Source organism: Heterocephalus glaber, unplaced genomic scaffold (genome assembly GCF_053883595.1).
Source record: "Heterocephalus glaber isolate CG9 unplaced genomic scaffold, H.glaber_assembly_v1.0 deba00001504, whole genome shotgun sequence".
In the NCBI taxonomy this organism is placed as follows: Eukaryota; Metazoa; Chordata; class Mammalia; order Rodentia; family Bathyergidae; genus Heterocephalus; species Heterocephalus glaber.
Window position 1 is genome coordinate 73,621,713 of NW_028258324.1, and position 16,692 is coordinate 73,638,404.

A 16,692-nucleotide genomic window follows, 5' to 3' on the forward strand; every position below is an offset into this window, starting at 1 on the left:
GAGAGAAGGAAAGAGAGGGAGGAGAGAGAGAGGAAAGAAAAGAGAAAGAAAAAACGAAAGAGAGAGAGAGAAAGAAAAGAAAAGAGAAAGAAAAGCAAAGCAAAGAGCCGCCCTAGCCCCAGCTGTAAAGTCCGGTAAGCCCTGGCCCAAGTCAGGCAGCAGAGAGAGCGGAGGAGGAAGCTCAAGGCTCCATAATCCACAAGTACGCGTTCCCTCCAAAACGGGGCGCCCAAGGGAAGTCGAGTTGGCTTCCCCTAAGGGGGACCCCTGCACCCCTTGAGAAAGAGGACGAAGTCCGGGGAGGTGGGGACAAGCCCTTGCCCACGCAGCGGCCCGGAGGGAACCGAGCCACCCGGCCGCGCGGGATGGGGCGGAGGCGGGGCGGAGGCGGAGCTGGGGGGGCGGAGGCGGAGCTGGGCGGAGGCGGAGCTGGGCGGGCGGGCGGGCGGGGCAGGGGAGAGCGCAGGTGAGCGGGGCGGGGCTGGCAAGAGAGCAGGTGAGCGGGGCGGGGCGGGGCCGGCTGCACCCGCCTAGCAGCTCCGATCCGGGCCTCGCCTTGCACGGAGGCCGCGCGCTCAGCCATGGGCGGCCTGGACTGCAGCGTGGCCGTGGCGCTGCTGGGCGCGCTGGTGCTGGGCGCGGCACGCGGGGCAGGTGAGCGCGGGACGGGTGAGCGCCGGGCGGGTGAGCGCGGGCTCCGGTCGGGGCAGGCGCCGAGGCTCGGGCACGGAGGGCCCTGGTCGCCCGGGGCCCCTGACGGCGCGGCCCCCGCCCTCTGGCCTGGCGCGGTGCTGGCGCACTGGGGTCTCGCGTAGGGACCCCGCGCGCGCCGAGGGGGAGGAGGAGGGCGCCCGAGCCGCCCGGAGCTCCTGCCGGCGCCCTGGGGACGAGCGCGCCCCGGAGGCCGGCGGGGCCACCGCTCCATCTCCGCCCGGGCCCCAAAGGGGCAAGAAAACGGAGGCCGACGCCCCGACATCCTCCTCGGCCGCCGCTACACGCGCCTCTGGTTCCTGAGCGACTGGAAGGAAAGCGGGCAGCTGCCGGGCCAGCGGACTCTGCCCCCGAGAGGGCGGATCCGACAGGAGCGGCGTCCCGGACCCGGGAGTCACAGTAGTTGGTTTCTTGTAAGAACCCGAGAAGACGCTTCTTCCGAGATCAGCGCAGATTTTGTATTTTCTGGTTGTTGTTTTTTCTAAATAGTGCTATCCAGGAAATGATTTGGGTCTCTGATACCATTTGCCGCCCAAGGAAGTGTTTGTGTTTGCACAGGAGATTGAACCGGTTGAATGAAATGAAGGATAAAAGGGAAGCGGGTTAAGTTGCACTGGGGTTGAGGTGAGAGAAAGCTTCCCGGTTCTTCTCTCCACCACCAGGTGACGTGTGTGCGTTTCCTGCTCTGTGTTAGGGCTGAATTTTCAAGATTCCCTTTGGGAAAAAAAATCAGTGTAAAACTAAGAAGTGGTCTAGGCGTGAAGGCGTGCGGAAAAGTGTGTGCCGCCTCGCTGGGAGCTGTCTTCCTTCTCTGGGAATTGTTTGCGATGTTTCTGGTTTTCTGCCTCAGAAGACTTCTCCAGTGAGGCGTACTGGTTACTGGAATGCCAGTCTGCCCTGCCCTGGCCTGGCCTCCGCTGCTTGCCTTATCTCCCTGTTCCCAGCGAGTCTGCCATCTTGGTGTCCGCTGGCTCAAGAGTTGCTTCCTTCTGGGAAGTGCTTGGCTGGTGAGCTCTGCGTCATGGTTCAGTGTATGAAGCCAGGAACCCTCCGCCTCGGCTTTCGCCCTCAGGCTCTGGTCCTGTGAGGGCGCACAGTGGGCCGGACTGGGGGCTGTTTCGGTTGGAATAGAACTCCCCGGTGCACCAGGTTTGCCCTGGAGTGGATCTAACTCTGGGGGCCTTGCAGAAGTTACTCCAGGCTGTCCCCAAAGGATATCGGAAGCCAGAGAGTACGCAGTAGGTTGGTCAGATAAATCCCTGAACTCTTAACCAACACTGGGCAGAATGGAAGCAACTTGGGGTCACTGCTGAGCTCCGTCATCTCGGTGGGGTGTGTTTGTGAGACTTTTCCCACCAGCTCCCCCGTTTGCCAAGTAAAGCACTGCTTAGGTTGAAATCTTAACCTTGTTTGACCTCTGCTTGGCTGGTTTCCAAGAGCCACTCAGATCCCAGACTCTGGGTCAGTCACCCAATTCTTGCTGCCGTTGTCTCTTCCCAGATGTGAGCAGGCAGATCAAGAACGTGTTTGTTCACCGCGGTGAGTGTGCGCGTTCGTCATTCTTGAGAGTCAATGGAGGAGCTGCTGGCTGGTGTCAGGAATGTGGAACTGGAGGAGGGAGGCGCCCTGCGCCCCCCGCAGATTTGTATGGGCTGAGTCAGCGGAAACAGCCGTCTGCACGCCCTCCACGGCTCTTCTGCGGGTTGTCCCTGCCACAGCACAGGGGGAGGAAGCTAACAGTAATAAGGAAACTGTTCTCAGTAGCATGGAGTTGTAGAAAAATTGGCAGTAAATACCAAAATGGAAGAAGAAATCATCTGCACAAACAACCTTGTTCATCTCACAGCCATCTCATCAACCATGAGTGTGTGTGTGCAGGTGCACACGGATGTGTGTGAGCCACACATGGGGAAATCCTGTTAAATGGCTTTAACGAGTGCCATATTTAGCACTTAGGTTGCTTCCAGTTTTCCCTATTAAATATAGAACATGTCCGACATGAGGGTCAGACTTACATTAATTTTCATGGGCCTGCAGGGTAAAAAGCCATGGAAAATGGCGCGGCACAGATGACACAGTGACACGAGCCAGTGTGATCTTTGTGGTACCACGGTCATACGGTGGTGGACACTGGATTGCCCCGTTTGGACAGATCTGAGAGTGTGTTTTGTGGCTGTGTTCTCCACTGAATTTTGGGGAGTGGAGCTGCTCTTGCATGCAGCCCTGCGCTGCTGCCCCGCTTGGCCAGTGGGGTGGAGGCGGGAAGTGGAGAACAGGAAATGGGGTCTGCTGGTCAGAAGGACCCGATGGGGGAGTGGGGCACAAGGCCCCTGCTGTGGGGACCTGTGGCTAGGGCTCTCGTCCTCCGAGGTTAAGAGAATCCGTACCCTTTAATTATCATTCTAAACTATAAAAATTATCATGCAATCAAATTATATCAAACCTCTTACCGCAGCCTTGTAATTACCCCAGGACCCTCTCCCAGGCATCAGTAGCCACGTCCCCCACTGCCTCTGCCATCACCTTGACTCTGTTCCTCAGTTCCTAAAGCTCCCCAGTGCCGCGCCCATGACAGCTGACACAGGTCGGTCTCCCTTGTTCTCTCGGCGGCAGTTTGACTCACAAGCTTCTCTTGCTGGACACCAGTGAACCATCCCTGCAGGCCCACATTTCACTCAGAAATGGAAGAACAACCTTTTCCCCTGTGGTACAGAGGCCCCAGCAGTTTCTGAAAGCAGAAACACAGGAAGATACCCAGATACGATTCACACCCAATCCTGTTCAATGTTTTTTGTTTTGTTTTGGTCTGGTTTTTTGTGACAGGGTCTCGCTATATAGTTCAGGCTGACCTGAGACTCCCTGTGTACCCCAGGCTGGCCTCAGACTTGCAGTGATCCTCCTGCCTCAGCCTCTGGAGTGCTGGGATTGCAGGCGTGTGCCACCATGCCTGGAAAATCCTGTTCAGTGCAAACTGCATAAGACGCTATTTGGAGACTGCCTGGCCATGTGTGTGGCTGCTCAAGTGCAGCTGCTCTGTGCGCACTTCCCTTTGGTGACACGCAGGTGTCCCCGCCTGCCCCTGACAGTCTCAGTCCTGTGGAATGCCAGCTGAGACTCCCGCAGTCATTCTGATTCAGATGCAGTGCTAGAAGCTGTGAATGCTTCCAAAGTAGACCGAGGCCAAAGTGACTTAGGGGGCTGAGACCTGAGTCCCCCAATGTTTGAGTCATAGAAGTGGAGCTGTTTCTGCCTGAGATCTGAGGTAAGGCGGATTCTGGCAGGCGCCTGTGGGTGCTCTGGCCCTGCAGGAAGTGCTGAGTGACTTCCAGAAGCCAGAGCGGGAAGGGAGGGCCCAGGGTAGGGGGAGCAGCTGGAGACTGGGGGAGGCTCTGGAAATAACTCAGCCACACCCCCTGCACCCCAGAAAGTGTCCTTCCTTTAAAAGATCAACACTCAGTTGTGTGCTTGTGTCCTAGGAATGTGTGTGTTTTTAACACTCAAACCCTTTAGAAAGAGCGCCTGGAAAAAGGGCTGCGTGTGTGTTTGGGTTCAGGACTGGGGACTAGCCACGTGCACAGCGGTGGTTCCAAAGGTCACGGTGCGCGCACGCGTTGCCCGGTGATCAGGCTGTGGTCACTGTGCACGGGTGTTCCTTGTGTGTGTGTGTGTGTGTGTATATATATATATGTGCGCACGCGCGTGCGCGGACGATGAGAGAGCCATAGCCTCCTGTCGTGTCTGTAACCACGCCTTGCACCTGTTGTTACTTTACACCGCATTCCTCCCACTCATTCAAGAAATTAGCGCACTGGCGTGGGAATGGAGCTCGTGGAGCTTGGCGTGGGCGATGCCGGGTTTCCAGGGGCAAATCCGCTTCCTGTCAGTGAAGCTCGGGTCCCACTGTGGTGCGCGCCCTGTCCAGGCCCTACCGGGACACCTGCACCCCGACGGCAGCCCCGAGGAGGTGTGCAGGGCACAGCCCCATTGTGAAGTGCCTTGTGAGTGCCACACGGGGGTGGCTGGCTCCAGTCCTCCTCCTGGAGGCCACCTGGCTCCTGTGTCACTCGAGCTGTTTTTACACTTCGCACATTTATAACTATGTGCACCTCCCTTTTGCACACAAACAGAAGCAGGCTATAGGCACTAGTACAGGATTTGCCCCACCCCATGCCTCTTGTTTTATTTTTACATGGCAATCCACTGATGGTCACTCCACATCAGAATGCACAGGACTGCCTCATGCCTTTTTACAGCTGCATAATATTCCAAACCATGGGAACACAGTGTTACAGTTAGCCGGCCCCTTAGGTGTGCACTGTTTCTAGTCTTTTGCTGCTATAGACAGAACCTGGGTGCTCATCCCTGCAGTTCACAATGTTGGGTGTATGGACAAGTTTATCTTTGGGCAGATTTCCTGTAGGGAGAGGGTTTGTGGAGAAAGTCTCAGAGAACAAGGAAAAGTGGTAAGAGAGAGGCAGGGAGGCTGGCCTGCACATGTTGGTGCTGCTGTCGTGCACCCGAGCGGTCACCTCCCCCGGGAGGCACTCGCAAACCCCAGGTGGGGGAAATGTTTCCAATTTCCTTTCAAATATTTGGTTTTGGGGACCGAGGATTTAGCTCAGTGGTGCTGGCGCCTGCCTCACAAGTGCAAGGTCCTGAGTTCAATCCCTGGTACCAAAAAAAAATTTTTTGCTTTTGGTTAATACAACTCATGATCAAAAATATGGTGAATGCTTAAAAATTGTTTTTAAATGTCTTAACAGTAAAACATACCTTGTCATGAATCCCCCTTAAAATCCTCCCCCTCGATTCAAACACACTCTTCCCATTGTCCTTGGCACTTCCTGCAGCAGCTCTAGAGTCCTCTTTCCTGACGGTCTTTAGCTTCCCTGTCCTGGCTGCCTCTGTGTCCTGAATGGATTCAAAACTTTTCATCTTCATGGTCATCTTGACTTTGGGAGGAGCCAGAAGTCGAAAGGTGCCAAATCCTCTGAATAAGGTGGATGGGGATGCACGGTAATGTTTTTATTTGACAGGAATGGCTGTATACACTTGATCAATACAGGGTGATCATAAAATTAGAAGAATGTTTAAGTTGTAAAATTTATTATGGTAAAAGACACATTGCCGTCACTCCCCATCAAAATGCTTTCCTCACTTCAGACACACTTCGTTCTTGGCAATGTGTCTTTTTTTTCTAATTGTTTGTTTGTTTAAATATTCACTGTGCCTTTCAGTCAGCCCTAGTCTTCCCTCTGCTCCAAATCTCTCCCCGCGTGGTCTAGGGCTGATGTCTCCCCTTTCCCAATGCAAATCACCCCGTCTCCGGCCTCTCGGACCTCCGGGAACCTTCTGCTCCCGTGCATTTGTCTCATGGGTGAGGAATGCCCTCGTGTGCTGCTCCATGCATTTCCCAGAGCGCTAGCAAGGGACAGCAGGCAGCCAGGGCCCCAGCCTAGGAGTCAGGCCCCGGCTGTAACCACCAGTCCTGCCAACAGGCCGCTCTGGGCTGGGGAACATCACCTCCCTGCTGGGCCTGAGTTTTCCAGTCACTAATGCAGAGGCTTGGCCCACGTTCAGGGCCCTCCACACACAGATCCTACGAGTTGGTCTAGATGCATGCACTGTGGGCCCCGTCTGGTGGGCCAGCTCGGCCATCCCGCAACAGTCCAGAGGTTGCATGCATGGGCTCAGATCCTGGGGAACCAAAGGAGAGAAAAGGGGGGGTTGCCCGGTGGGGCTGAGCTTGCTGTCCCTGCAGAGGGGCATGGACTGCCCCATGTTCCCCAGTGCACCTGTCACCTCTGGGCCCTGCTGAGAATGCAAGCCTGCCCCAGACCTTCAAGAGAAGCACCCTGAGAATACCGGGGAGCCGCCAATGGTGCAAGAGGGGGCGGAGTGTGCCATGTGCACCGCAAAGTGGCCATGGTCAGGTCTGGCTGTCTTTCCGTCTGCATCTCGGGGAACTCAGGAAAAGACGGGAAGGTTCTGGTGGAGGCTCCTCTTGGAGAAGGACAGGCCACTGGCAGCTGTTACCATAGCAACAGGACATCTGTTGCAAGTCCTCCCTGGGCTCCTCGTTTTAACTCCATGGCTCTGTCCTGTCCCAGCCCAGGGGGTTGGCGTTCTCCACAATGCACTACTGACTTGGTGCTCAAATGTGGCAGGGAATCAGGATTTGCTTGGCAGGCATAGTTGACAGACTTTTATGAAGTTGAAGGTTCCTTCTTCCTTTGCTGCACTTGAAACAGTGACGTGTACACTGCAGTTGCTCCTGGCCCGTGCACGCATGGGGACTCTAGGAGGGGACCGCCTGTCGCTACAACTGCAGGGCCCACAAACGGTGAGCTTGGGGTCATCCCAGAAGAGAAACTAACGGTCTCCATGGGCACCGAAGGTGTGGCTTCCTCCACGTCTTAAAATGACGTCCAAGCACCACACCCCTCTGTGACAAGATCAAAGCGTTTGGGCAACGTGTGACATTTCTGCGGGAACGTACATGGTGACCGCCTGCTGCTGTCGCCAGGACACTAAGGACAGCTGCCAGGAATCGCTGCGTCAACTGCCCGAGTCTGACGCGGACCCCGAGTTGCGGTCAGGCTGCTGTCCTTGTTTCTGGGTCTGCCCACTTGGTTGACCCTCGACCGTGTCCCCAGACACGGGGAGCCGTGACCCCATGGGGTCCGTCCAGGGCCGCAGCGTCCTCACCCGAGCAGATGCCTGCTCTTCTTCCTTCGCTGACCTGGAGGCGGAAGTGCCAGGCTGCTGCACTCGAGGAGGTGTGACCGGGCGATGTGGAAGCCGGAGAGCACGCACACGCACACGCACACGCATCAGCGGGTCCCGGGCGTCACAGGGCGCACAGACGTGAGGCGGAGCTCCTGTGTTTGCGAGGTGTGGGGGTCTCCTGGGCCAGCGCCTTTGCTCTCGCCGGAAGTCTGTCCGGGATCTCTGAGGACTCATACGCCAGCCCTCTTGTCCCTGCCACCCTTGCCTCTGGGTGTTTGCTGGTCATTCTGTGTCCCCTTCCTCCAACCCCAAATCCCCAGGGACTCAGATCCTGGATGGAGCCAGAAACAAGGACCCAGCCCTCGGCCTCACCGGCTCTGAGCGGCTTTTGGGCTTTTCAGAACCATCTCACTCCGCGACAAAGCCTGTTCAAATCCTGACTCCTCTGTGACCTGGGTGGGCGGGTGAGTTCCTTGCCCTCCCCGAGTCTTTGTCCTTAGTTACAACATAGGGACTGCAGGTTGCACGGGGGTGCGTAATCGCTTGGCCTCTGGCCTTGAACAAACCCACACTTGCACCTGGAGTGCTGCGCATGTGATTTGAGGACCTTCGGGATTCCCACGCTGGTGAACTGCCAGCGTCTGTGTCCCCGCCATGCCCCTCGCTCATCCACGCTGGGCATCCCCAAGGATACCTGGCGTGAGGAGGAAGTGGGGCTGTTGGCTTGAAGCCACTGGAAGCTGTTCCCAGCAACACGAGAACGAGTTTCCAAAACTGTTCGCCTGCCAGCGCTTTTAGCAGGGAACTGACCGGAAGGGTTCTCTGCGGCTCAGAGTCCCTCACCTGGGACCGGAGGCCTCTGGGGCCTGCAGCTTTGCCGTGAAGGGCACCAGAACCGGAGCAGGGGCTGAGCGGGCGATCACTCCAGAGCTGGCCTGGAAGTAGCTGGCACTCGGGGGGCCACGTCACCTCAGGTCACCTCTGTGGGGACGTTCATACTTTGTCAGAACTTAGAAGACGTTCTCCAAATTGGGTCACCCTGCAGAAGGCCCTCAGATCCTGCAGTCGCTTCCTCTGGCCTGTGGGGAGCAACAAAGGCTCCAGCCAGGACCGGAAACTGGACAAAGTGTGTCCCGTCTGCACCTCCGCATGGAGGTCAGTGTCCTCTCCTCTTTGCCCTGGTACCGGGAGACTCGAGACAGCCCACGTGCCCGGCGTTAGAAGCCAGGTGGAGAAACGATGCCACACCCGGTGGATGCCAGGCAGCCATGGAAAAGATGAGGAAGCAAGTTGCACCTCCGAGACCAAACGCTGAGTGACATGAAGCAGACACACAGGCCTGAGCGTCACGTGTCCCTCCTATATGGGACCCAAAGGGGAAGGGGACCGAGAGGAGGGAGGGGAAGGGGAGTGAAGAGAACCGATGCCGGGATTTAGCTCAGTGGTTCTGCCGCCTGCCTCGCAAGCTCGAGGACCGGAGTTTGATCCCCGGTACCAAAAAAAAACAAACAAGAGAACCGAGACATGTTATGTCCACGTGCCAACTCCCCACAAGGAGTGTGGTCATGATGTGCTGCACACCTGTGTTAATAAAAATTAAAATTAATAATGAGGCAGCGCTCTGCACACGGTGTGGAAAACATCCAAGGTAGATGGTGGAGAGAAAAGCTCACGGTTCGGAACAGTGGTTGTGGCATACAACCTTTTGCCAAAATATTGTTTCAATGTTTTGTTTTGGGTACCGGGGATTGAACTCAAACTCGTATTCCTTGCGCTTGCAGGGCAGGCAGTGGAAGCACTGAGCTAAATCCCCTGCCCCCCTTTTGCCAAAATAAAATGAGTTAAGTAGAGGCGACAGATGGATGCTCACCTCCATAGTCACAGAGGATGGAGGGAAGACGAACCCAGGACCCGGCGCCATGGTGCCTGGACATGCGTAGGCGGAAGGTGTGTGTGGTCTTTGAGCCAGGCAGACCAAGCTGGAATCCCAGGTGTGTGTCCGGCCTACTGCGAACAGAAGTTTACCTAAAGGAAATGTGAGAAAGCAGCTGGCAGGGCACGGATGCGGGTCAGGCAGCTGCTGGTCCCAGATGTCCTGGCCACCCACGCAGCCTGCCTCTCCCAGGCTCTGTGTTTTAAAGCCCAGCTCCTCGATTGGCAGCCTCCTGGTTTCTGGTTTTTCTCCTGCTCTAGTTCAGCCTGCAGGTCCTGGAGCTTGTTTGACCCCAGCGTTACCTTCTCTGGGACCCACCCGTCGCAGTCCAGCATCTGGATACACGTGGTGTCCCCGGACAGTGCCCTCCATCCTGGCAGCTCCGGCTGCGCGACCCCAACAGCACCATCCTGGTCCAGGCCACTCTCCTGCAGCAGCTCAGTGGCTCCTATGAAAACCACCCGTCTGTCCTGCCTGGCACCCTGTGCACATGTGACAAGGTGTCACAGAGCTGGTGACTTAAAATAGCTCACAGCTCTGCAGGTACAAGCTCAAAGGACGCCTGGCATGCACAATTCTCCGTCCACCCAGGGCCTCCGAGGCTGAAGTCCAGGTGGCGGTGAGCCCCGGCTCCCGCCTTCCTGCATGTGAAGACAGCAGCACACAGTTCTGGTGGCTGTGGGTCTGAGGACCCCGTGTCCTTCCTGCCAGCCAGCCCTTGCAGCATGGCCCCTCCATCTTCAAAACTAGCTGCAAAGAATCTTTCACTGTGAGCCTGGGCTGGTCTCCAATTCACGGTCCTCCTGCCTCAGCCATCCAAGTGCTGCAGGTGCACCACCACACCTGGCCACTGTCTGTCCCTCCTGTTGGATCCTTTCCTGCATCCACTCTCCTCCAGCTGAGGCCAGACCCACCCCTCAGGGGCCCTGCTTACTGCAAGGCCACTGTGCCACACGCAGACGAGGGTGTGCCACCCACCGTCTCCGAGTCCCTCCCTTGCCCAGCGGGAAGAGATCCCACAGCTCGGGGACCCTGCAGGTCCTGGCAGAGCCTGCTCACCCTGGTGGGTGGCATGGGGCTTTGCCTCCTCCATGGGGATGGCCACTGTGGCCCTCACGGGGAGACCTGCTCCATCCTGGCCCTGTTCATTTAGTAGTTTCCAAAGAAACCTTGTTCTGCAGAAGCCCCACAGTCAGCTGGTGCTACAGACTGGAGCTGCATGGCCCAAGAGGGAGGTGGCCTGCCAGAGGACTGCAGTGACCAGCATGGGCTGGGCAGTGTGGCCAAGAACCCGTCTCAGGTGGGGGAACCTTCTCTGCCCCTCCCCATCCGGCGAGAGCCTCTTCCATGCTATAGGCTGAGCTGATCTGACAGCAGGTGGCTGTGGGAGGTGAGCCCACCTCCTCTCCATCCTGAGCCCCACCCTGGCTCTTTTGGTTTTTTATTTTGAGACAGGGTCTTGCTAAATTGCTGAGTTGCCCGGGTGGGGCACAAATTTGTGATCTTCCTGCCTTTTACTGTACCACTGTTTATTGTTTGTTTTTCAAGACAGGGTCTCACTTTGTAGTTCAGGCTGGCCTTGAACTCATTGTGTAGCCAGGCTGCCCTGGAACATGCAGTGATCTGCCTGCCTCAGCTTCCAGAGTGCTGGGATCACAGGTGTGTGCCACCGCACCTGGCCATTTTTTAAAATTTAAACCTTCACTGAATTTTTCTCACATATGGATGGGCTGTTTGGCCCTACCCTCCGATTCTTCCCTCCGTCCTTGTGACCCTCAGTGGCTTCCATGACTCCTGCTCTGAGGCATGACAGAGTGGATCTTCTCAGCATCTCATGGAGCTCGGATGTGTTTTACACATGGCTGTGAACTCCTCGAGGTGGTCCACATTCATTAGCGCCTGTGGCTTCCCCTGCCATTCCATGTTCCCACCCTGCTATATGCAGCTTGCTCACTGGATGGTCCTCTGAAATGTCTCCCCGCTTCACTCTGGACTTTCTCGCTGTAGTCCTCTCCCTGGGTTGGCAAGGAGCCGTCCCCAGCACAGTCTCAGGGACGTGTGGTCACAGATGTGTCCGTGTCCTGCAGGCCATGGTGCAGCCAACCCACAGCCTGGGCCTGCCATGTGTGTCCCTAATCTGGCGTGTACCTCTGACCACGGAAAGGGAGCTGCTTCAAAGGGATCAGAGGTTCCCCGCTGTCCCCTCGCATCTGTGGGAAGCGACCAAAGTGTAGCCCGGACCGCTGATCCCAAGCATTGCCCCTGGGAGATGCTCCTGTTGCTTCAGAGGAAGTAATGTGCAGGTCAGCGTGTAGGTGTGAGGAGTGGACTGCTGAGCACCTGCCCGCTTGGTTAACTGTGTCAAGCGATGGCTTGTCTAGGAGCACAAGAGTCTTCAATGCTGCATGAGCTTTATTCTCCCGCCTGCTCGATGGCACCAAGAGTTACGGAAGTGAAAGGCTATTTACCAGGGAGCCGTGGCTCTGTCACCAGAGGAGGGAGCTGGATGCCCCCTGATGTGACTCTGGAAGTCCAGGCTCAGCCAAAATCGCCGTGAGGGACGTGGCCAGAAGCAGCCTCTGTCATCTCTGCTCCAGGCTGTCCTGGGCCTCCTGCTGGTGCAGTCCTGGGTCCCAGCCCCTTGGCTGGGGACAGGCTTTGTGTGGTCACTCCCCAGCCCCCACGCCTGTCACCTGGTCCCTGTCCAGTGCTTCCTGGGCTGTCGTGGACCACTGCAGTGTCCCCCCTTTCCCCTGGGGATCGGTGAGGAGCCATGGTGACAGGGCAGCAAGTTCTTATAGCCCTGCAGCACATGGCTTTGGGGCCGGGGCCAAGGAATGGGGTCCCCCCTGCCCGCTGCTCTTCCTCCACCGGAGCCGCAGGGTCCCCTCCACCTCGCTCAAGTGCAGCCTCGGCCCGCTTCTTCTGCAGCTCCTGGTAGGCAGGCACCGGCCCACACCCCTGCCCTTAGGATGCGCCCGGCTGGCCCAATTGCTGCCTTCCCCTGGGTCTGCCCCAGGAATTGGGGGGTTGGCAGGGCTTATGGGGCCTCCCCAACCTCCACCCACGGAACAAGAGGCTCACAGCTCAGCGCCAGAAGGCTCTCTTGCTGAGAGGAGGCAGGGCACTTCCGGCCCCCAGTGGCCATGGGTGATCTTCCTCGCCTTTGTGCGTGCGCTGGAGAACTGGCTTCCCGCACCAGGGCCCCTGGCCGGCCACACCGAGTCGTGCTGCGCTTCGTGGCTCCCGCCTATGCCCTCAGAGTCCTGGGGCTCCTCCAGGGCACCCACCGTGCCTCAACAAACATCTCACCATTAATCCCCTCAAAATCCTCCCCTGGCTTTAACTCGCTCATCCCATCACCCTCGCCACTTCCTGCAGCACCTCAGGAGTCCCCTTTCCTGAGTGTCTTTACAACACATGATCAAAAAATAGGCTGAATGCTGCTGCCAAGCACCGGGCAACAGAAAGGCAGGATGGGTGAAAACACGATGCTGTGTCCTCTTCCACCTCATTCACCGGATCTGGCACCGCGTGACTCTGGCTCTTCCCAAAGTCAAAATGACCATGGAAGGGAAGCATTTTGAATCCATTCAGAACATGGAAGCAGCCAGGACAGCACAGCTAAAAACACTGAGGAAAGAGGGCTCCAGAGCTGCTGCAGGAAGTGGCGAGGCTGATGGGATGAGTGTATTAAAGCCAAGAGAGGATTTCGAGGGGGACTCATGGCTGTGTGTCTTTCACTGTAATAATTCTTCTAATTTATACATTGTTTCTCTCAAACATTGGGGAGGAGAAGCCCTGGTCGGTCACACGGAAGTAAGAGCAGAGAACCGTGGAAGGCAGGAGTCCTGCCAAAGAGCCAGTTAGCCCTTCCGGCGGTTCCTCCTGTCCTTGTTTGCAAAAAGAGTTGGCTTGAAAATCTAGGTTATTAGACCCAAAATAACAGTGAATCCCAGTCTCCCCCCAGAGAACGTAAGAAGGGTTCCTGTACCACTCACCAGGACCCGAGGGGGGCTGGCTGGGTCTCGGAACTGTAGCATTATTCCAATGGAATAATAATAATCAGGAGTTAGACTCCTGATTTCCCAAGGCCGGGGACTCTGGCTGCTTGTCTTTAATCATTTGCACCAAATACACTCCCTGCAATCTATTATGAACTCAGGAAAAGTTTGTTGAGTGGATACACGACTTCAGAGATTGTTTTAAGATGAATTTCTGTAGACGTGTATATGTTTTTCTGTGCTATTATTAATAATAGAATGGGCTGAATGGGACAGAGAACCAAATGGAGAGATCCTGATCAGCTCTCTTCAGTCTTCTCTGAATCTAGTTTTGTTTTGTTTTGTTTTTTGGTACCGGGGATCGAACTCGGGTCCTTGCACTTGCAAGGCAGGCGACAGAACCACTGAGCTAAATCCCCGGCCCCTCTCAATCTAGTTTTAAAAGATTTGAAAATATTACACATCCTGTGAGCAAAGCCAGGCCCACCCCCAAATATTATTAAACCGTATTTTAACTGTTTGTGATTATTCTGTTATGCATTTATTAAGTGTCTATTTCAGAAATAAATGCTTTTCTTGAAATTATTTTCAATGTTTAAATAATTTATGTAAATCATTAAGGTAAATTTAAAATAATGCATAACGTAAACCTCTCCTATGCCAAGTGAGCAGTGGCCGGGTGAGGGCAGGGGTCCTGTATGCAACACGGGTCCCAGAGTCGGGACCAGAGCGGCCCCCTTATCCTGCACAGTGCCCCACATTTGTCCCCGTTTTGTGAATAATGTGTTAAAGGCTGGGTGTGAAGGAGCACGGCACTGGGTGTGTAGTCCCAGCACTCGGAGGCTGAGGCAGGAGAATTGCCAGGAGTTCAAGGCCAGCCTGGGCATCAGAGCAAGACCTTGTGTCACAAAAACAACCCTAACCCTAAACAGAAAACTGTTAGGGTATACATGGGTCTGGCTTCGTCTCTAGTCTGCCATCCCGGGACCCTCTGCCTGCAGCTGTCTCGGAAGGCTGAGCAGCCAGCCTGTGTTGAAGATGAGTCCTCACTGGAGTCGCTGCCCTCCCTCGGCTTTAATTAAACACTCAGAGCCCCAGCTCCTGCCAGAATGTGCTGAGCAGAAGCAGCCCGACTCCAAAGAGCGTGGGTGTGGACTCCATTCCCGGGCGCTGGTGTGGGGCACAGCAGGGCGACCATGAAGGAGTGGGAGAGCTTGTGGGCCCCGCTGTGCATCATGATTGCAGTGGCAGTGGACAAACACACGTGTAGACAGGAGCATCACACATGCACCACCCGCCTCTTCGTGCCAAACACACGGTGACGCGGGCAGCACCCGGCTCCCAGGGCCAAGACCCCCAACAGACTCCCCGGCCCTCATCTCCCTGACCATGGGCAGTGCCGGCCCCCGTGGTCAGGGTGGAGCCGGAGGAAGGGCCCCACTCTGTCGCCTTGGTGGAGTCTGCTCTGGGCTTCTGCTGAACCCTGTTTAACGCAGTCACACTGTTCTGCTCTAACTTTCCAGATTCATCAGCTCCAGTGTTTATTTCTAACTTCCAGCCCCTGCTGCTGTCCACACGTGTGTGTTGGGGGTGCGTGAAGCACCCAGGCCAGGGAACAGCGCTGCCAGCCGATGACCAAACATCTCTCTGCAGCTGGGTGGTTCTGTGTCCAGACTTTTCTTTTTTGGGCGGGGGGGGGAGTGGTACCGGGGATTGAACTCGGGTCCTTGAGCTTGTGAGGCAGGCGGCAGAACCACTGAGCTAAATCCCCGGCCCCTTTTCTTTTTTTTTAAACAAGGTCTTGCTGCGTAGTTCAGCCTGGCCTCAAATCATGGTGATCCTCCTGCCTCAGCCTCCTGAGTGCTGGGATTAGAGGCACCACCACGCCCACTGGGCTTTCTCCTACAGCCGTGTCTGGTTATTATTTACTTCTGCACAAAGCAGGTGTCTGCTCAAGACAACTAGGATGGGGTGTTGTGCTTTAATCTTTAGAAGAATTAGTAATGAAAGTGAGAGTCGGGGCTGGTCCAGCCAAGGCCCTCAGCCCACAGCTCCACCCTGCTCCCTCCCCAGGGGCTGTGGAGATCACTGTGCCCCGGGACAGTGACATCACCATCCTCGTAAAGCAGGGGGCCCCATCCCTGAGACCCTGCCACCTCTTCACCGCCAAGCGGCATGTGACCATGCTGACTGTCAAGCCTGGGGAGAGGACAAGCTTCAGCTTCACCTGCCAGGACCCAGAGAAGCACTTCGTCCTGGAGATCCAGAAGAACATCGGTGAGTTCACACTCACATGAGTTCACGCTGTGCTAGGCAGGGGAGGGGCTCTGGCTCTACACCCTGTAACTTAGCTCTTATGGGGCTTGTTTCATCCTCAAGAGCTCTGTGAGCCAGGTATGGAGATGCACACCTGTGATCCCAGCACTCGGGAGGCTGAGGCAGGAGGGTTGCTGTGAGTTCGAGGCCAGCCTGAATTAGTGAGACCTGTCTCAAAAGTCTAAAAATACAATAAAAAGCAGATCTTGGTGCTGTGCCCTAAACATTGTGAAACTAACTCTCCCCATAGGGGAAGTAGGAAATCCCAGGGTACAGAAGCCACAGGAGGCTCCCTGATTGCCAGGCCCAGGCAGAGGCACCAGCTGGACCAGAAGTTGCCCTAGAAACACAGCAGTTGGGGGTGGCATGGGTCTGACACCCTGGAAGCAGAGCCTGGGGTGGGGGCAGGGCTCGGGTCACTTGGGGCGGAGACTGCAGTGAGAGGACCGCATGGCCTCGTAGGCTCCTGACCCCCAGAGGGGACCCGACAGCCATGGCCGCCCAGCTCAGGCAGCTGGGGACAGACAGGGACACCTGGCTTCTTGCAGACTGCACGGCCAGCCCATGTCCGCTGGGTGAGGTCCCGCTGCAGCCGCCCGCCGCCGCGCTGCCCGCCCTCAACAGGACCTTCGTGTGGGACGTGCGCACCCGCAAGAGCACCGGCCTGGAGCTGCGCTTCTCCGGGCCCCGCCTCAGGCAGGTCGGCCCGGGGGACAGCTGTCCAGACGGCGTCACCTACACCATCAGCAGCCGCGTGGATGCCGCCGTGGTCAAGATTGGCACCTTCTGTGGCAAGGGCACGGTGTCGCGCATCAAGCTGCAGGAGGGGCTGAAGGTGGCCCTGCACCTCCCCTGGTTCCAGGCCAGAAACGAGTCCGGCTTCGGCATCACCAACCACACGGCCATAAAACGTGAGCGCCCCTCCCTGCAAGGGCAGCGCCCCTGGGCTCAGGCCCACTGGCTCAGGGCCTCGGTTGTTTTGTTTTGGTTTTGTTTGTT

The 16,692-nt window shown here is 56.6% G+C and overlaps 1 protein-coding gene across 2 annotated transcripts in view; it reads left to right on the forward strand.

Annotated features, from left to right (window-relative positions):
* Positions 1-507: 507 nt before the first annotated feature.
* Cdcp1 (CUB domain containing protein 1) overlaps positions 508-16,692 on the forward strand; it is a 29,651-nt gene continuing 13,466 nt past the window's right edge. Inside the window, exons 1-3 of one of the 2 annotated variants that reach the window (XM_004835048.3) lie at positions 508-654; positions 15,451-15,654; positions 16,242-16,604. In XM_004835048.3, coding sequence (XP_004835105.2) covers positions 582-654; positions 15,451-15,654; positions 16,242-16,604 — 640 coding nt within the window. In that variant the 5' untranslated portion in view covers positions 508-581. The other variant, XM_087186879.1, reaches the window with a different exon arrangement.